The sequence below is a fragment of the Puma concolor genome, chromosome E2 (genome assembly GCF_028749965.1).
Source record: "Puma concolor isolate L17-30 chromosome E2, mPumCon1.1.hap2, whole genome shotgun sequence".
Taxonomy (NCBI): domain Eukaryota; kingdom Metazoa; phylum Chordata; class Mammalia; order Carnivora; family Felidae; genus Puma; species Puma concolor.
In genome coordinates this window covers 7,913,477-7,940,169 of record NC_141681.1, presented here as the reverse complement: position 1 = coordinate 7,940,169, position 26,693 = coordinate 7,913,477, and the positions used below count along the sequence as shown (strand labels likewise).

The following is a 26,693-nucleotide window of genomic DNA, read 5'->3' as shown; positions in this document are numbered from 1 at the left end:
GGCTTTGAAGGAGCAGCGGGCGGGAACGGCTGCCGAGAAGAGACACTGCTGGAGATGACCGACTGTAAGAGGTCCGCGCGCGGCGTGGGATCGGGACCTTGAGTGTGGCGGGAGCCTCGAAAAAGCCACATCTCAGGCTTGTGGGGCGACTTTTTCACGTCTGCCACACGTCTCAAGGTGCGGGATTGGCGCTGGGCCTCGGGCAAGAAGTGGGGGACTACAGTTGAGGCCGGGATAAGAGGGCGGTGATACTATCCGTGACGTCACCTCCGCCCTCAGTGGGGCGGGGCCTTACTGGGAAGTACGTAAGTTCCGGAGCCTCCGCCAGTTGTCACGTGGCGGGTTACTTTGCTATCCGACCCTTGGGTTGCTGCTGTGCTGGGAGTCGGGTGTTTTGGGTTTTTTTTTAAGTCAGCCTTGGCATCCGTTTTTTTTTCCGTCCGTGCGCCTGACGTATTTTTCCTAATGCTCCAGTGGCAGCCCTTCCATGTAGATCTACAGAAAAGTTACCTAAAAGGGCTCTTGTCATGCATTCATTCAACAAATGTCTTGAGGAGCTGCTATATATATGTATGTATATGTGTATATGTGTGTGCGTGTGTGTGTATGTATATATATGTGTGTACATATATATGTATGTATGTGTATATATATATATATATATATATATATATATATGCCAGGCACTGTGCTACTAAGAACTAGAAGTAAAAAGAAATTAGTCACAGGGAATCAGGAGTTTGCTCAAGGGTTTACCAGCTTTATTGGTGAGACTGAATGCTCTCTACCAGAAGTCTGTAGAATGGCATTTTGCAAACTTAACCCAAAATGAAGAATCTTCTGAAGCATTCTAAAAGTGCAAGTTCTCGCGCAGCTGGGTGCCCTACTCCACCCCGACCCTTCTCCCCCCAGTTCAAATTGATGGAGCCCTGAGAATGCATTTTTACAAGCCTACCCCCTCCCTTTCTCCCCTCCCCCCGCCCCGCGCCAGTGTTTTCAGTGGGAGAGGTTGGTTTGATATATCAGTGACTGTTGGACCCTATTTCTTCCCAGGGTATCTCCTCACACACTGCTTACGGAGAATATCTAATATTTCATGCCACATGTATTTATCATTTAGGGATATAGCCATGAATAAGGCAAACATAGTTCCTACTCTAGTGGCTCAATATTTTAAGACAGTAATCAATACGCAAGATCATTTTAGATAGTTTTGTGAAGACAGTAAGCAATGGAAGGTGGGGAGATACCTTTAGAATGGGTGGTCAGGGGCGCCTGGGTGGCTCAGTTGGTTAAATGTGCAACTCTTGCTTTCAGTTCAGGTCATGATCTCAGGGTTTGTGGGCTCGAGCCCTGAGTGGGCTCTGCGCTGACAGCTTGGAGCCTCTTTGGAATTCTGCCCCTGCCCTGCTCACTCTCTTCGTCTCTCTCTCAAAATAAACAAATTAAAAAAAAAAAAAAAAATGGGTGGGCAGAATAAGCCTCTCTCAGTAGAAGCCATCTGAGCTGAGACCTAAATTCAAGAGTTACCCAGGTGAATAATGTGCATGATGAACCTGAATGTTCTAGGCAGGGGTAACTGCAGGTACAATGAGCCTTCTCTGGAAGTATCCTTCTGTACTAGAGGAACTCGACACCAATGTAGCTGGAGTTCAGAAAGCCAGAGAGAGAGAGAGAGAGAGAGAGAGAGAGTGATAGATGATGGGGAGGGAGGCAAGAAGCAAACCCAGGGCCTTATAGACCATGGTGAGGATTTTAGTGTTGACATTAAGGTAGGTTGGTCCTGTATCTGGATAAGAAAACAAATCAGAGTCCATTTTCATGATCTTGATTCTGTTCTGCTCTCTATTATTTTTCTCTTTCTAAAGTCCTAATAGTTCCCCACCTTTTTTTTTTTCCTGGAAGTGTTGTTTTCAGTATCTTCTTTTTTTTTTTTAATTTTTTTTTTCAACATTTATTTATTTTTGAGACAGAGAGAGACAGAGCATGAATGGGGGAGGGGCAGAAAGAGAGGGAGACACAGAATCGGAAACAGGCTCCAGGCTCTGAGCCATCAGCCCAGAGCCCGACGCGGGGCTCGAACTCACGGACCGCGAGATCGTGACCTGGCTGAAGTCGGACGCTTAACCGACTGTGCCACCCAGGCGCCCCTTCAGTATCTTCTTAAAATCATGTCGACCGTCAGTATCTTTTTGGAAATGGGCAATGGTAATAGATTGTATGCAATGTTAAACACTCAAGTGGTAGCATTGAGTCACAGCCTGGATTCCTATAGGGGGATACTTCTCTCTTTGTCCTTTTGCTAATCTCCTAGGCATGGTGGAAGTAGATGAGATAGACAGACTGACTTCTGCCCCTTTTCTTAAATTTGGATACCAAGGTCTCGATGCACTTTCTTGTCAGATAGGCAGAGAATTTAAATTTAAATTCTGCAGACACCTTGCTTCATCTTTGTTGAGAAACCATGCTTGCTTTTGATGTGCCATATATATATATATATATATATATATATATATATATTTTTTTTTTTTTTTTTTTTAGTTTATTTCTTTTGAGAGAGAACGTGCCCGCACACATGTTGGGGAAGGGCAGAGAGAGAGGGAGAGAAAGAGAGAATCCAAAGCAGGCTCCGAACTGCCAACACAGGGCTCGACGTGGGGCTCAAAATCACAAAAGGCGAGACCATGACCTGAGCCAAAATCAGGAGTTCATTGCTTAAATGATTGAGCCACTCAGGCACGCCTGTGTACCATATTTTAAAATGGGGGGCAGGGGGAAGATGCCCATCAGTGCCCCCAGATGAGGTAACAGTTGAGATCAGCTGCCACCCTTGGCCCACAGCTTCTGCCCTGAGGAAGGTAATGAAAGGGCTCAGAACCCCCCTTCCCAGTGCCACAGCTGTAAGACAGCCACTAAGAGATGCTCCTGAAAATCATTGCCCTTGTCTGTTGCTGAGGAAGCCATGCCAGATTTGGGGCTCAAGACCTTTAGGATGGTTGAAGACTCTCCCTGTCAGGCAGCAGGCAGGGAAAGTGAGGTAATAACACTATGTTAGCTGGTAATCCCTTAAATGAGAAAGAGACTGCAGCCCTCTTCACCTCTATCTCTTACTGTGTCCTCTGGACTCCTGCATCCCACTGTTTATCAGCATCTCCTCTTGGAGTCTAACAACCTTCAAACGTACATGTTCGAAATGGAATTCTTGAGCTTGTCTCTGCCCGCACCTCTAGTCTTCCCCAACTCAGGGGATAGCAGTTCTGTCCTTTCAGCTGCCTGGTACAAACATCGGTGTCACCTCTGGTCCCTCTTTCTCTCATAACCCCACATCGAGTCCATCAGGAAATCCCGTGGGCTCTTTCTTAAAAGCAGATCCAGAATCTGACCTCTTCCCAACCCTCCCCCTCGGTCCACCATCATCTCCTATCTGCATTGCAGCAGCCTCCTACCTGGCTTCCTACTTCCACCCTCCACCCCCTCCAAGACAGTAGCCAGATTGATCCTGGTAGAAAACCTAAACAGGAGCATATCCCACCTCTTCTCGGGATCTTCCAGCAGCCAGTGTCTGTCAGAGTAGAAGCCATCACCGTGGCAGTGACCCCTGGGCCCTCCGTATTCTCTGACCTTATTACCTCCTCTCTGCCTCCTTACTGTCTACACTGTGGCCTCACTGGAGGCATCCTTCACATCCTTCACTGTTCCTTGAAAGCCCCAGGGCTTTTGCACTTGCTGTACCCTTTGCCCAGCAAGTTCTTTCACCAGCCAGCCACCTGGCTCGCTCTTTCTTCCAAGTACGGGCTCAACTGTCACCTGTATGAGGCCTACCCATTCCATCCCCACCACCCCGACTTGTTCCCAGCCTGCTCCACTTTAACTATGGTTCGTTTCCTAACGCTGCTCTGTTCTCTCTGCAGCACTTACCACTTTTCACACAGTTTATGATTGTCTTGTTGCTTCTCTCTCCCCACTAGAATGGATGCTCACACTAGCAGGGTTTTTGTCTTTTTATTTTTTTAAGTTTTTATTTATTTATTAGAGAATGAGCAGGGTAGGAGCAGGGGGGTGGTGTGGGGTGGATGATCTGAAACGGGCTCTGTGCTAACAGCAGAGAGCCCAATACAGGGCTCAGACTCACAAACTGTGAGATCATGACCTAAGCCAAAGTCCATTGTTTAACCAACTGAGTCACTCAGGCGCCCTGGGATTTTTGTCTTTTTGGTTAAAGGTGTATCTCTCCCCCATGCCTGCAAAAGTGCCTGGCACACATGGGTGCTCAGATTTTGTTACATGAATGAGTAAATGAGTGAATGATTTACCTGTCATTCCCATCAAAAGATTAAAACACTCTAGCCTGTCAAGGAGAGGGAGCACTAATTTTTAAAACCTCCAAAGCCATTTAAATATGTGGCTTAAGGAGAGAAGAATCAAATCCTCCTTTTGAAACACTTTGCAGAATGCCTGAAAAAAAAGGTAAACGTTTGGGTGTTTGACCTACAAATCAAAATCCTGGCTAAAAACATGCTGAAAAATTCCATTAAGTTAACCTTTGATATTTGATTAATACTTTGCTGTGCTGTTTTTGTTTTTATTGAAGTGCCAAAGAAATGGATGAAACTGTTGCCGAGTTTATCAAGAGGACCATCTTGAAAATCCCAATGACTGAAATGATGACAATCCTCAAAGCCTGGGATTTTTTGCCTGAAAATCAACTGCAGACAGTAAACTTCCGGCAGAGAAAGGAATCTCTCGTTCAGGACTTGGTTCTGCTCTGTGAGGTGATAACAGTGTTCAAGATGATGAACCTTAAGCATCATGCAACCCCTTTGGTTTTTTCTTTTAATAAGATTTTTTTTAATAAGGTTTTTTTTTAATGTTTATTTTTGAGAGAGAGAGAGAGAGAGAGCGAGCATGAGCAGGGGAGGTGCAGAGAGAGAGAAAGAGGGATGTAGGGTCTGAAGCGGGCTCTGCACTGACAGCAGTGAGCCCAGTACGGGGCTCAAACTCAACAAACGATGAGATCATGACCTGAGTCAGATGCTCAACCGACTGAGCCACCCAGGTGCTCCAAAGGTTTTCTTTCTTTTTTCAGTGTTTATTTATTTTGAGAGAGTATGAGTGGAGGAGGGGAAGAGAGAGAATCCCAGGCAGGCTCCCTTCTGTCAGAGCAGTGCTCAATCTCAGGAACTGTGAGATCATGACCTGAGCTGAAATCAAGACTCAGACACTTAACTCACTGAGCCACCCAGGCGCCCCACTTCCTTTTTTGAGTCTAAAATTTAGTGCAGCTGCTAAGCTGTGAAGGGATGTGGGCTATCTAGTACTACAGTGAGGAAGAAGCTAATTTTTGATTGGCTTTTTCAACTTCCAAAGAATGCCTACGTATCAGTAAGAAAGTGACCACCGTGGGGGAAAATACAATCCATACAAGTTAAAATAATGAGAAGTGTTCTTTTTTTACCTATTAGATTTTGCACCTAAAGATGAAAAGGCTAATACTCAGATGTGTTGGTAAAGTTGCATGGGAAGAGACCCCCTCTTTCACGTATATTTATTAACTTTTCGTTTTAAAACAATTTCAGATTTTCAGAAAAGTTGCAAGCATAAGTATAAAGAACGCCCCTGTTCCTGTACATTCTCCCCTCACTCACTTTTAAATAGATATGCTTTATGACCCAGCAATTCCACTGTGGGAGATTTATATGGAAAAATTAATAAAAAACAAGGAGGTGGGGCACCTGGGTGGCTCAGTCGGTTAAGCGACCGACTTTGGCTCAGGTCATAATCTCGCTGGAAAAATTAATAAAAAACAAGGAGGTGGGGCACCTGGGTGGCTCAGTCGGTTAAGCGACCGACTTTGGCTCAGGTCATAATCTCGCAGTTTATGGGTTCAAACCTTGCGTCAGCTATGCTGACATCTCAGAGCCTGTAGCCTACTCCGGATTCTGTGTCTCGCTCTCTCTCTGCCCGTCCCCAGCTCGCTCTCTCTCTCTCTCTCTCCCAGAAATAAACATTAAAAAATTAAAAAAAAAAAAAAAAAGAGGTATAAGTATTATAATCGATACTCATATACTTAGGTACAAACATGTAAGTATTTATACATAAATAAGATGTTAAGTAGCCTTGTTTAAAAAATAAAAAATTGGAAATAGTTGCACATAGGAGAATAATGTTACGTCCACATAACAAAATATTCTTCAGCCATTAAATAAGATAAACTCGATCTTTATGTACAACATCAAAAAACGATATATAATATGCATGATGTCAATGGATGTGTGTAGGGCATTGGTTCTCAACCAGGACAATTTTGCCTGCAGTGTCTGGAGACATTTTTGGTTGTCAAACCTGTGGGAATACTACTGGCTCATGCTGGGCAGAGGCCAGAATGTTCCTTAACACCCTGGGACAGCCCTCCACACATAGAATTATCCGCCTCTGAATGTCATTAATGCCCAGTTGGGAAACCCTGATGTAGAGGAAGTTTAGAGGGATACAGCTGATTAAAAAACAAAACAGGAAGTTGAAAGTGATGAATGAGGAGTAGATTTTGGGGGGAGGAGTGGAGAGTGCCTTTACCGAGACAGGAGTCGGTTGTATCTGCTACTTGGCAGGAAAGCAGAGATTGGTGACACTCATTCTAAGCAACTCTAAAATGTGCTGTAAGTGTAGCAGAACCCAACTATCCCCCACGTTCACTCAGTATTTTATCTTCTCTTTCAGAGTAAGCGTGCAAGTCTCCGTGACGCAGCCCTTTTAGACATCATTTGTGAGTGTCGGTGATTTGTATTTACACTTACCCCATCCCCTTTTGTCAGAGAGGCAGTTCTGGATGTCAGTCAGGTGGACCTGTTTTCAGTCCCTCCTCTGTCACTTACCAGTCTCCAGTCCTTCACCCGGTCACATGGCTTTGCTAGGCCTAGACTCCTCCCAAGAAAAATGGAGAAACAATAGTACCTACTCCACAGGGTCGTTGGGAGAGTTAAATAAGATAATGCTTGAAAAGCTCTTTTAGCACGGTCACTGGCACACACTAAGCACGTTTGTTAGGCTCTGTGTCTTTAACAGAAATTGAAAATAAATTTCCGAGAATTTGTTCCTATTACGGTGTAATTTGTTACCTCTCCTCCCCTTCCATTTCTTTCTTCCCCTCCCCCCCCTTGTACCCTAGGTTTCTTCTCTGTATTTTCTTCTTTAAGATGTGTACTTCCCTCATCAGGAGGCAACAGACTGTGGAGTCTAAGAACACAGGCTCCAGGGCCAGATTTCTCGGGTTCGGTTCATGGCTTTGTCATTGTCTCCCTGTGAGTCCTGGCGGAGGCCCTTGACATCCCTGCCTCGGTATTATCATTGGACAAACCTTTATAATAATGATGATGTCACATAAGGTGACAGTGAGGATGAAATGAGTCCATGTCATGTTCTTAAAACAAAGTCTAGTATGGGGCACCTGGGTGGCTCAGTCGGCTGAGTGTCTGACTTCGGCTCAGGCCGTGATCTCGCAGTTCGTGAACTCGAGCCCCACATCAGGCTCTGTGCCGACAGCTCAGATTCTGTGTCTCCCTCTCTCTCTGCCCCTCCTGTGCTCACACTCTGTCTCTCAAAAATAAATAGTAAACAAGGGGGTGCCTGAGTGGCTCAGTCGGTTAAGCTTCTGACTTGGGCTCAGCTCATGATCTTACAGTTGGGGCAGTAGGTTCGAGCCCCACATCGGGCTCTGTGCTGACAACTCAGAGTCAGGGGCTGCTGCAGATTCTGTGTCTCCCTCTCTGCTCCTGCCCCGCTCGTACTCTGTCTCTCTCTCTCTCAAAAATAAATAAACATTAAAAAAATAATAATAAAATAAAGAGTAAACGTTAAAAAACAAAAAAATTCTTAAAAAAAAAAACCTGGTATTTACTAATTAATCATTATCAGTTGATATTAACTGCCTCCTGTGACCTGGGGCATAACAACATTCATCTTTATATTCCTCTCCAACTACGAAATAGCTGAATTCATTTAGCGCATCTGCCTCTGGTTGAGTGTGTCTCACTTTCAGTGACTGGATGATGTCTAGACCGTAAAGGGTAGATCCACATAGTTCCCCTTTCTCACTCATTTGTTCACATGTTCTTTGACTACTACCACGCAGTGGGCTGTATGCTAGGCACTGCTGGGTCCAACAGGTTGATTCATACTCTCTTAAGAGGCCCCAGTCTCAGGGGGGAGACAGGTCACCGAGTCACACAAATGCATTCTCACAGACTGTCGCAAGTGCTGGGAAGGAGAAAAGGCAGAGGGTCTGTGAGACCAGAGGGGGGTCGGCCACACCAAGGGTTTAGGAAAGACTTCCTTGAAGACGTGAGCTGAGAGCCACAAAGGATGAGCGGCATTAACTAGGCAAAGGGGAAAGGGGACATAAAGGAGCAGGAGAGCAAAGGGCACAGCACCAGAAGGTCTTGGAGCAGGAGGGTAAGTAGGGGAGCAGAGAGAAGGCGGGAGATGGGAGTCCGGTGCTGCAGGAGGGGGTCAAAACAAATGAGGCATAGGTAGGGGGATAATTCAGAAGCCCCTCGAAGGATTTCACTCTTTATTCTAAGAATAAAGCCAAGCCCTCCAAAGATAATGAGCAAGAAAAGAATCAGTTTCTTGTTTTTTCAAAACTCTCAGTGCAGAGACAGGGACGAGGGAGGACGGGAGAGACCCAACAGCAGACTGTTGGAGCAGCCAAGCGAGACAGGGATATAGCCTGAGTGAGATGGGGGGGTGGGGGGATGGAGAGAAGAGAGCGGGGACAGGAAATGCAAGGGTTAAAGTGGACTGGACTTGGCTGGTAGCTCAGTCCTAGCAGAGTGAGCTCCCGGGTAGCTTTAAGAGCTACGGAGGAAAGTAGCACAGGGCACAGGGCGCAGTGGGCGGGTGCTTTGGGCAGGGGATCTGGGCAGGCTGCTGTGCATAGGTGGCCTCCCAGTAGACACCAGAATGAGGGGCACCTCGAGCTCGGAGAAGAGGGCTCCCGACAAAGGGAACAGCCAGTGCGAACACCAGTCGTGAGGAGCACAGCATCCCTGTTCTGCTGGCTGAGTGAGGGGTTCCATGGAGGAGACCCGTGTGGGACTAGAAGAAATCGTCTAAGTAAGAGTAGATGCGAAACCTCTACTATATTGAGTATTTCTTTATGATTTGTTTTAGTTGTCCGGGGGAAATTTAATTCACGTAAAATTTATATTTGAATAAAAATGTGTATGACCTAGTCGATAAGTTACTGTTATTTTCTCTGGCATCATATTACATTAAATACATATTTAAAATAGGTATGTATAAGCACGTTACTTGAGAGTTCTGTGATGTGACAGTAATAAGCTCTTCCCCCCTCTCTCAGATACTCAATTTCATCAGCACCAGAAAGTTTGGGATGTTTTTCAAATGAGTAAAGAACCAGGTAATGTTTTCCATTTTTTTTTATTTAATTTTATTTTATTTTTAGTAATCTCTACACCCAACGCGGGACTTGAACTCACAACCCCCAAGATCAAGAGTCACATGCTTTTCCAACTAGGCCAGCCAGGCACCCCGGTGTTTTCCATTTTAAACTGAAATTTATATTTTATATTTTGGCATTTTTAAAAGGAATACTAATATGTTCCTCTGAAATGTCTCTTCTTTTGGGGGCACCTGGGTGGCTCAGTTGGTTAAGTGTCTGACTCTTGGTTTCAGCTCAGGTCATGATTTCATGGTTCGTGGGATTGAGCCCCAAGTCAGGCTCTGTGCTGACAGTGCGGGGTCTACTTAGGGCTCTCTCTCTCTCCATCTCTGCTACTGCCCTGCGGGCGCGCGCTCTCTCTCTCTTTCTCTTGCTCTATCTCTCACATAAATAAATAAACAAAAAAAAAATTTTTTTTAATGTCTCTTCTTTCACAATGAGTAATTTCAAAATTACTCTTTTGTGGGAAAAATGAGAAGTATATTCAGTGACACTGTATCCAAGGTACCGGCAGCATTGGTATGATTAGATCAGTGTCCCTCTTTGACGTTACACAAAATACTTAGCTTCAGAGTCCTTGCACATGTATTTCTTGAACATTTGTCTTTATTGATTTGTCTTTACTTTCTTTTGACCTTGACAGGTGAAGACGTTGACCTTTTTGATATGGAACGATTCAAAAGTTCATTTGAGAAAATTCTTCGGAGAGCATTAAAAAATGTAAGAATAAAATTTATCTGAATCTCCACGAAATTCAATTTCAAGGCATCTGTGCAGTTAAAATTTGCTACTACCTTGGTTTGTGTTTGTTTTTTGTTTTTGTAAGAATTTTAATTAATTTTAATTAGTAATATCCCATACTATTCTAGGCCAGATCAGAGATAAATCCTACTTCATTATAGAAACTTTTCCTACCCCTTACCTGTCAATTTGAGGCCAATTGCTTCTTTCTCAAGAGGAGCATCACGCACCAGAACTATCTGGAGTGATGGAAATGTTCTGTGTCCACGCCACTGGTACACGGGCTAGTAACCACATGTGGCTATGGAGCAGTTGCAATGTGGCCAGCATGACTGAGAAACTACTACATTAATCTCATGTAACTGTAGAGAATTTCAGGCCAGTGGCTACAGTATCGGTTGGTGTCACTCTGGAGCACCCGTAGAATCTTCAGCTCCCCTCCACTGTCCACAGGTACCACCGAGTATCTTCTCGTAGGTTGAGGCAGTCATGTTATTAACAGCCTCCCTTACTTCATCCTCTTCCCACCTCAATCTGCCTCAGTCCTGCTTGCATGGAAAGACAGGACCTATCACTGTCCCCGTGCTCTGGCTGCCCGCTCCAGAAGAGTGGTGTTCCCTCTTCATATGCAGACTCCACGACGTGGTCTTTATGTCTCTTCAGCTCACGCTTTGTGACGTCTGCCATACTTGTATGCACACCCTCGTCACTGAGCATCTTCCCTCATTTCTTTTCTTACGGAGACCCTTCTGTGTGACGTTTGACTCTCCCCCTACCCCCGCATCCTCAGAGGGCCCACCTGCCTTGTTCTCTGTTCTCTATCCCATTTGTAATCGCTTCTCTACCACTTCCCACTCTACTGCTTATAAGCATGCTCCGGTCTTGGTGGAACGACATCCATTCTCCATGCTCGTCCTCAAGCTCTGTTCTTTCTACCACAACACTCTTGGGAGGAAATATTTATTTCTTGCCCCCGATGTGTCCTTCACAGGGAGGGGGTCCCATAGGCCCAATGGCACCGGCGTCCCTCCACCATCCCCTTCACCTTTCTCTGGAAGGAGCACCAACTTAACCTGAGTGAGAGCAGGTGCCCACAGGGACACACGTTCTGATCTGTTCGTCCAGGGCCAGCTCTGCCCCTACCAGTGGAGGCTTCCCAGAGTGGTTATGCCACCACTTATGTGGTTAGGTCTGCCTGAATGGATTTTGTTATCTGGAGGGCCGCCTGCCTGTGGATATGAGCCAGTCCCCATTTCTTGGTAAATATGTGTTGGCCTCACCTGCCAACTCTTTTGCCTTATTCTCAGTTGATCCAGAAGGACAGGGAAGAAGGGTGGTATTTAGTGGCCCCCTTCAAAAACCTCCCCCAAAAGACCATTTGAAAGGGTAATGCAGGGGCACCTGGGTGGCTCAGTCAGTTAAGCGTCCGACTTCAGCTCACGTCATGATCTCACAGCTCGTGGGTTCGAGCCCTGCATCCGGCTCTGTGCTGATGGCTCAGAACTTGGATCCTGCTTCGGATTCTGTGTCTTCCTCTCTGCCCCTAACCCACTTGCATTCTGTCTCTGTCTCTCTCAAAAATAAATAAACATTAAAAAAAATTAAAAAAAAAAAAAAAAGAAAGGGTAATGCATCCTGACCGGCTTCATGCTTAGGCCCTTTCCATTCTGGCCAGTGCTCTTGCCGCCATATTGAATCTGTATTTTAAAGGCAGCAGTTCTCACAGTTTGATCATCAACATCACCTGGGAACATCGACATACAAATACCTGGGCTCCCTCAGACGCTGTAAGGGTGGGCCAAAGCCCTCCAGGTGCTTGCTAATGCCCAGTCAAGTTTGAGAACCTCCCTGTTCAGGGGCACCAGTGATATCACAAAATCCCATGGCCTGTTCTCTTTCAGCAGTAACGCCGATTGCAAACACCTCTGTGTGTGGGGCCTTGCGCTGAGTCCTTGCCACTCACTAACTCACTGCACCCTCCTGACGAAGCAAGGTGGGTCCCACAGGGGCAGAGCGGCAGAGCCATGATTTAAACGCGGGCAGCTGGCTTCGAGGTCATACTCTTCACATCTACACTGGCAGGGTCTCACACCTCCACCTTCCACGTTCCAGATGCACAGCATCCATTTCTCGTGCTCGGGAAGGTCACGTGTCAGAGAACAGCCAAACCCTCTTGATCCTGAATCTCTTGTCTTCTCCCGGTTGTCGTCAGCCCATCCTAAACTGCTCTTCGTGACCACCCTCTTTCCTTTCCTCCTGCTCTTCACTGGAGCATCACCACAAGGTTCTGCACTCAGCCCTCCCCTGGTTAGTTTCGGCTGCGGCGAGAGATGGGGGAGGTGGTGACAGAGTCCTTTGTCGTTTCCCTGTCAGAAGCTAATCAGTTGTCCGAACACCATTTGTTGACTAATTTAGCCTTTTCCACTGCTTATAATCGTTGGCTTCTTCAGATTCATTCACACTCTTAGGGTCCGTACTCCTGATGTGTTTCTCCTCGTGCCCTCCTGGATCCCCTGCCTGCCTGTCAGGTGTCACCACCTGTAGTCTACACTCCACCCAAACCGAACCAGTCTTCTTCAAGCCCTTGAGCTCACCATAGGCTGTTCCCTCTCCTTGGAACGACCTCCCCGACCTGGCCTTTGCACAGCTTGCTCTTCCCTATCCTTCCGGCCTTTGCACAACTCACTCTTCCGTATCCTTCTGGCCCCCTCAGGGAGTGTCCCTGATCCCCCTGGCAGGCGGTCCTCTGTCCTGTGCTCCTGTCACCATATGCCTCCTACTTCCTGCTTTAATTGTCAGCCTTCCTCCGGACCCATAGTCTCCCTGAGAGGAAACCAACCGTCCTGCTCCCCTCTGACAGCATGAATGGACTGGGCACAGGCTTTGCCACCTCCTTATCCACCTCCTCATTCCTTTAATAGCTGTAGTTTTAAAAATATTTAGGGACACCTTGGTGGCTCAGTCGGGTGAACGTCTGACTCTTGATTTCAGCTCAGGTCATAACCTCACAGTTTCATGAGTTCGAGCCCCACATCGGACTTTGTGCTTGCTCTCTCTCTTTCTCTCTCTCTCTCTCTCTCTCAAAATAAAGGGAGGGGCAGAGAGAGAGAATCCCAAGTTCCACACTCTCAGCACAGAGCCTGACACAGGGCTTGAGCTCATGAACCATGAGATCATGACCTGAGCCAAAGTTGGATGCTTAACCAGCTGAGCCACCCAAACAGCCCTCAGTTATTAGATTTCTTCTCTTCCATCACTTCTGCATTCCAAAAGCTTTTCCCTCCTGAATGAATTTCAGGCAGACTAGTGGGAAAGGCTGGGTGAACAAAGGAGCTTTTTTACTGGTCAGATCTTCCTGCCCAAAAGGCCGGCAAATGCCCAACACCCTGGTGTCTTCTCTGTCTCCCCTGTTCCCCTGCCCTGAGCTGGACCACGTGTGCCAACCCCATTTCTCAACTACCCGAGGACTCCCAGCCGACTTCGCTGTCTTCCTCCTGACTTAACTAGCAGCTGGATAACCCCACTTTCTAAAAGGCTGCTGATGGTGATGTCATGCCAAGTAGAGTCTCCTGGTTCCCAGGACTGAATAGTAACTTGCCTGCTGCTCTACAGGAGGTGTCTTAACCTTTCTGTGCCAAGGACCCCTTTTGCTGTTAGTGAAGCTTATAGGCTACTTCTTGAAAGTCATTTTTTTTTTATTTTTTTTTTAATGTTTATTTATTTTTGAGACGGAGGGAGACAGAGCGTGAGTGGGGAAGGGGCAGAGAGAGAGGGAGACACAGAATCTGAAACAGGCTCCAGACTCTGAGCTGTCAGCACAGAGCCCGACATGGAGCTCAAACCCACAAACTGTGAGACCATGACCTGAGCCAAAGTTGGATGCTTAACTGACTGAGCTACCCAGGTGCCCCTTGAAAGTCGTTTTTAAATGCTATAATATAGAGAATTACAAGGAAAACCAAATACATGAAAATACCATTATTAAGGTATTAAAATACGAAGTCGTAGTGTAGTACTCATGTGCTTCTTTATTAACACAGTAAATAATCTCACAGTAGGTCTAAAAACAACTAGTTTCAAAGTAGTGATGGCATAAATGATATTTTTGAGGCATGTGCAACGCTATAACGGGGTGAGAAAATATTTGGGATTTGTCCAGACAACAGAGTAATAGTTCCTAACATTCTACCGTTTCCTTGCCTACCTTCACGACTGAAGGAAATGCCAAAGTTCAGTTAGTTTGTAGACATGCTGATTCTGATCAGGGCCTTCAGGTTATGAACTCTTGCCCTTGAACCAATGGGGTAGAGAAGCTGGTACGAGAGGGAGCTGGGAGCCTAACTTGGGGGGTAATGGATGGAGACTGTGCTACAGGGGATCTGATCCAGAGCCTTTGAGGGTATGGTCTCTGTATGCCAGGGAGAGAGACACGGAGAGAGAGGCAGAGTCATGAATCGTATGTCTTACCAGGTAAAACTATTCAAAATACATTGTTCTTAGGAAACTTATAAAGAGTGGCACCTAGGTGGCTCATTTGGTTAAGCATCCAACTTCAACTCAGGTCATGATCTCACGATTCATGGGTTCAAGCCCCACGACGGTCTCTGTGCTGACAGCTCAGAGCCTAGAGCCTGCTTCAGATTCTGTGTCTCCCTGTCTCTCTGCTCTTCCCCCGCTTGTGCTCTGTCTCTCTGTCTCTCAAAAATAATAAACATTTAAAAAATTAAAAAGAAAACTTATAAAAAAGAGACAAACTAAAAAATATGTTTCAATTGTAAAAGGGTGGCACATTTACTTTCCTTTTTTTACCTATATATCATGTAGTACAATAATGGTAATCTGTACTAAATATATTAACATAGTTAAGTACGTAGCAATTCTGTGTGTTGTAAGCTTCATTTGTTTCCCATGCTAAACTTTTTTCTGCAATGTTCAGTAGCCAGTTATGACCAGTTTACGGCCAGCGTACCCCTGGCCAGCAGTACCATCCCAGGTTAGCCAAACCACTTAGGACACTTGGCTGGACTCATCTCCTAGTTCAGCTTGAACAGTATTAATCTGAGCTATCCTCAGTGAAGCGTGCTTTATCCTTGCTATTGAAGGATGATATCTATTAAGGTAGTTTCTTGGGAAAATAGTAAAGGTCTGCATCTGGGCCTTACCTCTTCAGGTATCTGAATATCATCTTTACTAGAACAATGTGAGATAGAACATCTTAGCCCATTGATTTTTAACCTTTTTTTGGATCATAGACTCTTGTGAAAATTTTGGTAAATGATACCGCACCCCTCTCCAGGAAAGCGTACATGTGTGCCCAACCACACATCCAATTTAGGAAGGACACAGACCTCTTTTAAGCTTCTCCAAAAGCCCTTGCTTACATTATCCTCATTGTAGGCTAGAGAGGTTACCTGAATATGTTGAGTGCAACCGATATTCTCTCTCTGGTAAAGGTGAACCCTCCACGTAGTGCCTTCAATCTTGATTTTACAGGCTTCGCTTTTATAATGTGACACAAGCCAGCAGAGGCCCACTGGGCGCCTGTCGGGGCCAAGTGCTGTGGCTCCTCACTCGGGCAGGTCAGACAGCCCCGCACACTCCACACCCCAACCTGGGGAGGGCTCTTTGTTTCATATACGGAGGGAATGTGGGAAAGCAGCCAGATGAAGAGTGGGCGGAGTCGGAGTAACTGCCTTCTTACCACCTGCTTTCTCTGGGGATCCAAGAGGGAGGAAGTAAGGAGACGTGGGCAAGCCAAATGCATCTGCATCGGCTGCCTCCTGTCCAGGGTCTGACTTCCAAGGGGAAGCTGAATTGGGGGGCAGTTAAGAGTCTAGGAGGAGGCCATTAAGTTCTAACCCAACTGGCAATTACATTTAAAAGTTTAGAAAGATCTGTATTTTATCCATGAAATGGAAAACAAGTAGAATTTTCTATATTCTTGCCACGTAACTTTAGAGTAATCATTAGCATCTGAGCTAAATGCGTAAGAACATTTGGATTAATATATTTGAGCCCATTACTCCAGAGAGATCTTACCATTAAACTTTATAGTGCACGCTAGGTCTGTGCTCGATGTCAAAAAGTCTTGTTTATAAATCAGGTATGCCATTTATAAGCTTGCCTTATTTCATAAACTCTTACAGGTCAGTGAACAGTTTTTCAGGACAAGCCCAAGAAATTGTTGAAAAACTGTGATACCCTGATTGTAGGGTTTAAAATTTGTTTTCCTTCTGGGGTGCCTGGGTGGCCAGGTCAGTTAAGCGTCCAACTTTGGCTCAAGCCATGGTCTCATGGCCCGTGAGTTCAAGCCCCGCATCGGGCTCTCTGCTGTCAGCACAGAGCCGACTTTGGATCCTCTGTCTCCCTCTCTCTCAGCCCCTCCCCTGTTCACGCTCTCTCTCTCTCTCTCTCAAAAATAAATATTTTTTTTAATAAAATAAAATGTGTTTTCTTTTCAAAAGACTTTGCAAGGCATAAATGCATAATTCCAAACAACCACAAAACCTTTTCCCAAAGATCCCCAGAACACTGTACTGAAAACTACAGACTCTGCCAGATCTCAGCCTGTGTGCAAGGTTACACAGACATCCTTCACCCCTAAGGAGCACCAGTTGTTGGTGCTATGGATTTATTTTTTTTAATGTGACTTTTTTTTTTTTTTTTTTTTTTTAAGTAATCTCTATGCCCAGTGTGAGGCTTGAACTCACAACCCCAAGATCAAGAGTCACATGCTCTACCCACCGAGCCAGCCAGGCCCCCTAGTGCCACAGATTTTAATTAGGAAACTTAAATCTTTTTATTAAGGTGACGGTCAGCTTCAGAGACGCTGAGGAGAATGCAGTATGGATTCGAATCGCCTGGGGAACACAGTACAGAAAGCCAAACCAGTACAAACCGGTTTATGTGGTGTATTATTCCCAGACTCCCTACGCCTTCACTTCCTTCTGCCACCTGAAGAGCAATACACCCCTTCTGAGTCAGGTATGGAACCAATTACTATAAGCTATAGTATTTTTATTACCCTTATCTCCGAGGTCTATGTAGGTTTAAACTGCTCATAAGCGTTTTATATAAAATGCCACATGTAATCCTTGATTTCCTAAAATAAGGAGCAGAAAGTGTTCTACAAGTGGGAGCGTAACACAAGTATTGGTTTGGAGCTCTCTTATTGTCTTTCAGTCTAGAAGAAATATGTGCTTCAGCGAAGGAAACAAATCAACAGAACTAAAAGGCAGCCTACGGAAGGGGAGGAGACATTTGCAGATGACATATCCGATAAAGTGTTGGTGTCTAAAACCTTTAAAGAACTTATGAAACTCACCACCCAGAAAACAAATAATCCAGTTAAAAATGGGCAGAAGACATGAATAGAGACTTTTCTAAACAAGACATCCAGATGGCTAACAGACACGTGAAAAGATGCTCACCATCACTTATCATCGGGGAAATACAAATCAAACCCACAAGGAGATACCACCTCACACCTGTCAGAATGGCTAACATTAACAACGCAAGAAACAACAGGTGTTGGCGAGGATGTGGAGAAAGGGGTACCCTCTTGCCCTGTTGGTGGGAATGCAAACTGGTACACCCACTCTGGAAAACAGTAGGGAGGTTCCTCAAAAACTAAAAATAGAACTACCCTTTGATTCAGCAATTGTGCTACTAGGTATTTATCCAAAGGATACAAAAATACAGATTTGAAGGAGCACATGCACCCTGATGTTTATAGCAGCATTGTGTACAATAACCAAAAAGTATGGAAAGAGCCCAAACGTCCATCAACTGATGAATGGATACAGAAGAGGTGGTGTCTACATACAATGTAATATTATTCAGCCATCCAAAGAATAGAATCTTGTCATTTGCATCAGTGTGGATGGAGCTAGAGTATATTATGCTAAGTGAAATAAATCAGTCAGAGAAAGACAAACATCATGTGATTTCACTCATATATGGAGTTTGAGAAACAAAACAGATGAATATATGAAAGGGGGAAAAAAAGGGAAACAAACCATGAGAGATTCTTAAATATAGAGAACAAACTCCAGGTTGATGGGGGGAAGTGGGTAGGGGATGGGCCAAATGGGTGATGGGTATTAAGGAGGGCACTTGTGATGAGCACTGGGTGTTATATGTAAGTGATGAACCCCTGAATTCTGCCCCTGAAACGAATACTACATGGTATGTTAACCAACTAGAATTTAAATAAAATGTTGAAAAGAAAAAACTAGAAACAAATGAGGGTAAAGCAACTGGACATCCACAAGGAAGAAAAAAAAGAAGATTGTGTAGGCTTTGTACCCTTTACAAAAAATAAACTCAAAAATGGATCATAGCAGTAAATCTAAGACTATAGAAACTTTAGAAATCTAAAACTACAGAAACTCCTAGAAGGTGGGGCACCTGGGTGGCTCAGTAGGTTGGGCGTCCAACTTCAGCTCAGGTCATGATCTCCAAGCTTTGAGTTCGAGCCCAGTGTTTAGGCTCTGTGCTGACAGCTCAGAGCCTGGAGCCTGTTTCAAATTCTGTGTCTCCCTCTCTCTCTCTCTCTCTCAAAAATAAACAAACATTAAAAAAAAAACGAAAAAAAAAAAAAAAACTCCTAGAAGGTAACACAGGAGAAAACCTCTATAGCTGTGGGTGTGGCAATGATGTAACACCAAAGGCACAATCCATTATAGAAAAATATATAATAATTGATAAGCTGAACTTCATTAAAATTAAAACTTCAGCTGTGCAAAAGACAACATCAAAAGAATTAGAATATAGGCCACAGAGTGATAGAAAATACTTGCAAAAGGTAGGTCTAATAAGGGACAGCCTATACCATGATTTGTCTGCCTGTTACCCAGTATACAAGTGGGCAGGAACCCTTCTGGGTCCCTTGGAATGCGGTGCTAGATTCCACTGTTTGCACGGTGCCATTTTGGTTTCTGAATGGATGCTGAATTTTAATTGTTAATACAGGGAACGGAGGGATGCCTGGGTGGCTTGGTCATTTGAGCGTCCAACTCTTAATTTCAGCTCAGGTCATGATCCCAGGGTTGTGGCATCGAGATGCATGTCAGACTCTGCACCAAGTGTGAAGCCTGCTTGGGATTCTCTCTCTCTCTCTCTCTCTCTCTCTCTCTCTCTCTCTCTCTGCCCCTTTCCCCTGCTCATGCATGCATGCTCTCTCTCTCTCTCTCAAGTTAAAAAGGGACATGTGATACTGAAATCACTGGAAAACGGCCACTGAAGGAGTGAATTCTGTGGTTATTTTGTATCACCAACAGTCATAAAATTATATTTTCATGTAATTACCTTATTGTAAAGTAAATCACAAAATATGTAGGATATAACCTCAGTTTGTCGAACTCAGAGTCTTGGATTCTGACTTCTAAAGTATTATTATTGCCACCTTTCATCATCAGTCATTTCCTTGTTTGGGAAATAAATAAATGGTTACCTTACATATAAGAAAAGGAAGAAGTAACGTGTGCTTAATGCAAAAATTCAACCAAATACCATAGATATTATAAATATCGGGATAAACACGGTAAGCCTCATGGTCTTGCTAATTTTCACTTCCAGGCACTGACAGTTGCTAGCAATCACCATAAGATTGTGAAAATGGACCTCAGAAGCCGGTATCTGGACTCTCTGAAGGCTATTGTTTTCAAACAGTATAATCAGGTGAGCCCATCAGTGACTCTGTGAAGTTGTGTGTGTCTCCATTTTCTCTTTCACACTTGAGTTAGAAGCATCTGGGCAGGTGGGAAAGTCCACCTCCAACAGAAGGAGATCACTTCCGTTATTACTGAAGCGGAGAAAGCTCTCAGTCAACATGAAAGGAAACAACGGTCCCCCACTATCATCTTGTTATAATTGCATTGTGTTTTATACTGCTCATCAGTCATTAGAGCTTACGTGAGAGAGCCCAGCTTCCAAATGAGCTCTTCCAGTTAGAAGTTATTTTATCTTTACAGTAACTTGACACTGTCTTTTGAAGCTACATTCTATTACTCCATTATGCAAGACAGAAGCAGAATTAATTTTTGTCCCATCAGCCAAGCAGGTAATAGAGGGGTTACAAGGAAAGGAGAAAGCGTCGGTTTATTAAGCCCCCCAATTTATTTATTTCTTAAGATTATTTGAATGCATTGTTTCCTCTAATGATAAAAGTAGATCTGGCCTTTTGCACAGACTCAGGGTTCTTTTTCGCTCTGCATGGCAACTGCGGGCCCATATGTTTAGACCCCTGTAAGTGGATTGTTAATGCTCTCTGTATATCTCTGAGCCCTTAGATATGTCACACTTACGTATTTTCATCTGTTCTAAATAGAAAAAAGTGATGGCTCTCTGCAAGCCACTCTTTAAAGAAAAAAAAAAATCTAACATTAAGTTAATGATTTTCTCCCATAGCAAACTCCCCCCCCTTACCCACCACCCTTCCACCTGTTCTATGACAGTTGCATTCATTCCTAGGAAAATTCACATCGTCAAACACAAAAACAGTTGCTGCAGCGTGAGTAGGGAATGAGAGATTGGCTTCCAGGAGGAAAGTGGTTTTTCTAAAAGGAATGTCAGCAGGTGTTTTGTGGTGATGAAGGCGTAGCTATCAAGCAGAAACATCACATTGCAAATACATTTAGTACCTGTGTCCTAAAGCCATTTATTATTTATATTTCAAGATGTTAAAATTAGGAAAAGATTCAGTTTTCTTTCTTTCTTTCTTTCTTTTTTTTTAGAAGTTTGAAACTCACAACTCCACTATGCCTCTACAAGAAACCCTTGAGCTGGACATGCACAGTATGTGTGTTTTAAGATAAAACTGAAATTTGGAAGCGCATCATTCCTTTTTAGAGTTCTATCACTCGGTAAAACATTTAATCACTAGGAGCCTGATTCAAAACTATTTACTGCTTTCCGAAAAATTGCAAATTAACTTTCTGCTGAAAGGGGGATCCAAGCTCCCGTAGGTTCTTTCTAGCACTTACTAGAATGGCAAGTAGTAACACTAAAAACAAAAATTAACTAATAGTCAAGCATTTCTTTAGTGCCAGGAACCACACAAACATGTTTACAGGTATCATTTCCTTCATCTTCATAGCAGTGCCGGAACAATCTCTTCATCGGGCAGCTGGGATTCAGATGGGTTTAGCCACTTGCCAGGCAAAGTTAACACAGCTAGGAATTGCCGAAGCCAGAGACGAAATCCAAGTCTGTCTGAGTCTGGAGCCCCAGCTCGGAATGCGCTGGATAAACTGCTTCTGCAATACTCAGTTGTGACTGTGTCGCTCCTCACAGGTGGCGCGAGTCTGTCCGTGGAAAACCCAGGACAGCAGAGTAAACAACTACTGAAGAGTGGAGGGGTACAGCCTACATTTATAGAAATGAACATTTTCCTGTCTCTCAGCAATGATTTGGCGATGAGATAGTACAGCAATTATGATTTAAATACGTTTATGACTTTCCGATGGCATAGGAACCGCTGTTGATGTCATGTTAAGTAAAGAAAGCAGGATACAAAACTCTGTGTATTTTATAATCCCAGTTAAAAAATACATATCTTTTTATTTGCTAAAAAGGGGGCTAAGGGTGCCTGGGTGGCTTAGTCGGTTAAGCATCTGACTTCGTGATCTCGGTTCGTGTCTTCAAGCCCCACTTTGGGTGAGCCTCGCTTCTCTCCCTCTCTCTCTGTCTCTCTCTCTCTGCCCCTTGTGGGATTCTCTCGCTCCCTCTCTCCACCCCTCACTCATTTGCGCCCTCTCTCGAAATAAATAAATAAATAATTTTAAGAAGTGAGGGGCGAGCTAGACAAAATATATTAAAACATTAACAATGCTTTTCCTTCGTTGGTAGAATTATTGGGGATTTTTATTTTATTTACCAGCGTGCGCTTTCCAATTTTCCTATAGTAAGGAATTACTGCAATCAAGAAACGGTAAACTTTTTTTTTTTTTTTAAGTTTATTTATTTTGAGAGAGAGAGAGCATGCACACACCAGCAGGGTAGGGGCAGAGAGAGAGGGAGACCCAGAAGCCGAAGCAGGCTCCAGGCTCCAAGCTGTCAGCACAGAGCCCAACGCGGGGCTCTACCCACAGACTGTGAGATCATGACCTGAGCCGAAGTCGGACGCTTAACGGACTGAGCCACCCAGGCACCCCAGTAAATGTTATCTTTAAATGACATGAGCCAGTTGAAAAGTTAGGAAGGAAAGGAGGATACTTTATGGATGAAAGATATTTCTAATGTCTGTTTTCTTTTGTAATCTTCCATGTATAGTGGATTCAAGGATCATTCATGAAAACAGAATCGAGAAAGAGAGAGTCCAGAGAGTGACTCAAGAAACTTTTGGAGACTATCCTCAACCAAGACTAGAATTTGCACAATATAAGGTGGGACATTGCTGTAAACATGAACTATGAGTTATCTATATGTTTGTAAAAGAAAAAAAATTAGATGGAAAACGATAATAAGAAACTTTCTTTTCCTTTATCACTGTTTTCTTTTTTTAACTTCTCTTTTTTCTTACTGAAGTGGTGTCGACCCACAAGGTTAGGCCAGTGTCAGATGTATGGTCATGGTGCCTGATTCTGTGCATCACTCATTGCTCACCATGATAAGTAGCGTCACTATCACTTTGTATTCTGTGTGATAAATTGAAGAGTTAAAATAGACGTCTTTATCGTATGTATTAAGTTCCCATGTTAGCGAAGGAGACTTCTAGAAATTCTGAATTTGCCTTTTGATTTCATCTTAGGTACTCATTTAGTTTTGTGTAACCAGCTGTGATCTGTATTTTTGAGGGGAAAAAAGTTGTGAGCTATCCCCTTTCTAGCCCGTCCACACTTGCCTGTAGTCGGTGCTCATAAATATTCATTGAATAAAAGAGTGAATAAAGAAGTCGTGACATACCTAGACCAGTTGGCATCACCGGAGAGAAACCAGTAAGTAGCCTAGTCAATACTATAAACCTAGCTCATTCCAGAACCGTGCCACTGCCCACCAGGAAGGCCAGGCTGGGGGCAAGCCCATTGCCACCATTAGAAAAATTCAAGGTTTATATCACGATTGCCCCACTCTAATACTGGCAGTCCTACTCATAACAGCCTCCTCTCCTCTAGTAAAATTCTTTCTGCTCTGCACCCCCTACAGTTATAGGCAGTGCTTTAAATCCGCCATTGATCTGCTCACCCAGGCCCAACACCTGTTTCCTTTGATTTGTTTTTAGTGGGAAAAGCTGATATCTTTCAAGTTGGGCTCCCTACATGACAGTTTTAACCCAGTTCCTTTGAACAACTCATAGTCTAGGACACTGGTTCATAGTGTGGTCTCTGGAGCCACCGTATCAGCATCCCTTGAGAACGGGTAAGAAATGCAGATTATTGGGCCCACTGCACCGTGGTCCTACTGGATCAGGGACTCTGGAGGTGGGACCCAGCCATCTGTTCTTACAAGCTCTCTGGCTGATTCTGCCTACTAAAGAGAACCACTGAGAAGAAGTAAGAATCTGCAAATCCCCCCGTGGCTACAATTTAGAATCGCTCTGTTCTGTAAATCAGAGTGCACGTTGATTCATGCCTGCTATTAATTTTCCCTACCTTTTCTATTTTGAAAAACGTCAAACCTTCAGAACACTTGCAAGGACATTGCAATGAACATCTGTTTTCCCTTTGCTTCGGTTCACCCATTGTTAACATTTTGCACATTTCCTTTCCTTCTTTTTCTGGATTTCTTCTGAACCATTTGAGTTAGTTGCAGACAATACTCACCCTCTAAACATTTCAAAATACTGCCTGTAAATTTTAAGAGGCACTTTAAGGAAAAGAATTTTGAAATTAGAATCTAAGATTCCAGTACCTATTGAAGCAGCCAGTGGATATTTGATATTAAAGGATTGTTAGATTGTTACTAATTTTTCTAGGTCTGATACTGTTACGGAGGTGAAGGTTTTAAAAGGAGTCCTTCTGGAGCGCCTCCTCGGTGGCTCAGTTGGTTGAGCCTCCACCTCTTGATTTCGGCTCAGGTCATGATCCCAGGGTTGGGGGATCGAGCCCCATGTTGGGCTCTGCGCTGAGTGTGGAACCTGCTTAAGATTCTCTCTCCCTCTCCCTCTGCCCCTCTCCACTACTTATACTTTCTCTCTAAAAAATAAAAAAATATTTAAAAAAAAAAAAAAAAAAGACCAGCGCCTGGGTGGTTTAGTCAGTTAAGCATCTGACTTCATCTGAGGTCATGATCTCACTGTTTGTGGGTTCGAGCCCCATGTCAGGCTCTGTGATGACGGCTCAGAGCCTGGAGCCTGCTTTGGAATCTGTGTCTCCCTCTCTCTCTGCCCCTCCCCTGCTTGCACTCTGTCTCTCTCTCTCAAAAATAAACAAACATTAAAAAAAAACAATTAAAAAAGAGTCCTTCTTAGGTCTTTTCTAGGTACTGAATGTTTACAGATGGAATACCATCGTGTCTGGGGTTTACTGCAGAATAGTCCCGTGGCAGTGGTCAGTATGGAACAGGAGGTGGGCTGGTAGAAGACTAGCCATGAACTGATAATGGTTTCAGCCGGGTGACGTGCACATGGGGACTCATTTCCTGTGCTCCTTACTTTTGTGTATTTTTGAAATCTTCCATAATCAGGTAAAAACCAACCATGGTAGTGACTCGAAAGACATGACATTTTTACATCGAAATGACAGATTTCAAAAGATAGTGCTAATTTGCCAGTAAGAATGCAAACTAAATACTCAGGTGAAGATCACCTGGGGGTAGAGTTGACCTCCAAGGTCTCTTGTGTGTGGGCACTGTGCATACATGGCATTTTGTGGATGGTGCCTTTTGACACACGGGTTGCCCTCTGCGTTTGCAGTTAGCAAATTAAATGGCTCCCGCCCCCGTCAATCCCTGTATTTCTTGAGGACAAGAATTAATGAAACACATCACCTGATTTAATTACAGTTTGCCATTACAGCTGATATATTTAGTAGTTATTTATAAATAAATTTGTTGACAGCTTGAAACGAAATTCAAAAGTGACTTCCATGGAGGCATCTTGGCTGAGAGAAAAGAGCCCCTCCGGTGCCTAATAAAGTTCTCTAGCCCGCATCTTCTGGAAGCATTGAAATCCTTAGCACCAGCTGGTAAGTAGCTTATCTTACAGGCGGGAAGAATTCACAACACACTATATCTGATCCTCTCTCTCTGCTGGCTAATTACCTCTGAGCTTCCTCCTGGCTCCCATCTGCTATCCCCGCGTGCCCTATTTTGCGTATATTCTCCTTCTGTACGTCACGGGGGTCCATGATCCACCCACCCTCTAATCTTGGCCATTTTTAAACTGACTTTTTTTGTTTTGTTTTTTTAATTTCAGGTATTGCAGACGCACCACTTTCTCCGTTGCTCACTTGCATACCCAATAAGGGAATGAATTATTTTAAAATTAGAGACAAATAGGATGTCTGTGGTTTTGTAAGCACACTTTTTCCTTGAATATATTGCATATGCATTTCAGTTAACAGCTAGCTGGACAGCTTCTGTGTATGAACTTGTGTTTTAGAAATTCATTCTTAATATTGACAGTCCAGAAATGTTCAATATGCTTGTTGGGACTGATTCTTTCCTCCTCCAGTGTGCACCCTGCTCCCCCATATCCTGCAAAGCATAGCAATTGTGGGCCTTTAAAAAGTGACTAGGTGTCCTTTTTCTCACTCCTGTCTCTCTTCGATCCTGGAGAGACTGAGTTCTAGTTGCTGTTTCCAATGATTTTGTCTGAAGCCTTGGATCATGGAAAGAAATAGCAAGAAACTATCCTCAACTCAAAACTTTCTAGGAAAATCATAAAATTGGTCCCTTCAAAGGGTAGAGTTGGGTCTATTAAGTTATTGCAGGGAGTACAATATCAGATGATTCAGTAATATAATAGTTCCTGTGTAAGTATGATACCTTTCATAGTCTGTTTTATCCTACATATGGCATTCAGACTCACCATACTATACTGATTTGTGAATAAAGATTTAAAAACTGGTACATCACTTCTGATGGAAATTCTTCGGTGATCCTCACAATATAGCATGTCCTTTTTTTTTTTTTTTTTTTTTTTTTTAAATTTTTTTTTCAACGTTTATTTATTTTTGGGACAGAGAGAGACAGAGCATGAACGGGGGAGGGTCAGAGAGAGGGAGACACAGAATCGGAAACAGGCTCCAGGCTCTGAGCCATCAGCCCAGAGCCCGACGCGGGGCTCGAACTCACGGACCGCGAGATCGTGACCTGGCTGAAGTCGGACGCTTAACCGACTGCGCCACCCAGGCGCCCCTAGCATGTCCTTTCTTAATAACATTTCAAACTCTACTCCCTGTTGTGTTCCACAAAGGATTTGGGGTATAAAGACGTTTATTACAGTTACGATAAAATTAAAAGGTGAGGCAGTCTGGGCAAATGGGAAAGCAAACAAAAAGCAAGGACCGAATAAAGGTAGAGCTAAAACTGACATGTAACAAGATACGAG

At 44.1% G+C, this 26,693-nt stretch overlaps 1 protein-coding gene across 8 annotated transcripts; it reads left to right on the top strand.

Moving 5' to 3' along the window:
• Window positions 1–3: 3 nt before the first annotated feature.
• CENPN (centromere protein N) lies at window positions 4–26,212 on the top strand. Of its 8 annotated transcripts, none has more exons than XR_015244661.1 (11): window positions 4–177; window positions 4,592–4,772; window positions 6,718–6,763; window positions 9,359–9,418; window positions 10,104–10,180; window positions 17,009–17,185; window positions 19,781–19,882; window positions 20,938–20,998; window positions 22,475–22,587; window positions 22,953–23,139; window positions 25,200–25,329. XR_015244661.1 is itself a non-coding variant. In XM_025920703.2 (11 exons), the coding sequence occupies exons 2-11, from the start codon at window positions 4,602–4,604 to the stop codon at window positions 25,637–25,639; spliced, it is 1,017 nt and encodes a 338-aa protein (XP_025776488.1). In that variant the 5' UTR covers window positions 4–177; window positions 4,592–4,601; the 3' UTR covers window positions 25,640–26,212. The 8 variants fall into 8 exon arrangements, 7 of the variants coding, with proteins under 7 accessions (XP_025776488.1, XP_086544971.1, XP_086544969.1 ...); XM_025920703.2 differs by lacking the exon at window positions 22,953–23,139 and adding an exon at window positions 25,557–26,212 and having other exon boundaries at window positions 25,200–25,326; XM_086688842.1 differs by lacking the exons at window positions 4–177; window positions 22,953–23,139 and adding exons at window positions 216–301; window positions 25,557–26,212 and having other exon boundaries at window positions 25,200–25,326.
• The last annotated feature ends 481 nt before the right edge of the window (window positions 26,213–26,693 follow it).

Bases quoted from the DNA above. Each gene is read 5' to 3' on its own strand.
- CENPN (XM_025920703.2), top strand. From the start codon at position 4,602: ATGGATGAAACTGTTGCCGAGTTTATCAAGAGGACCATCTTGAAAATC. The intron at 19,883-20,937 runs GTGAGCCCATCA...CTTTTTTTTTAG, and splicing joins TTTTCAAACAGTATAATCAG to AAGTTTGAAACTCACAACTC. The intron at 20,999-22,474 runs GTATGTGTGTTT...TTCCATGTATAG, and splicing joins CCTTGAGCTGGACATGCACA to TGGATTCAAGGATCATTCAT.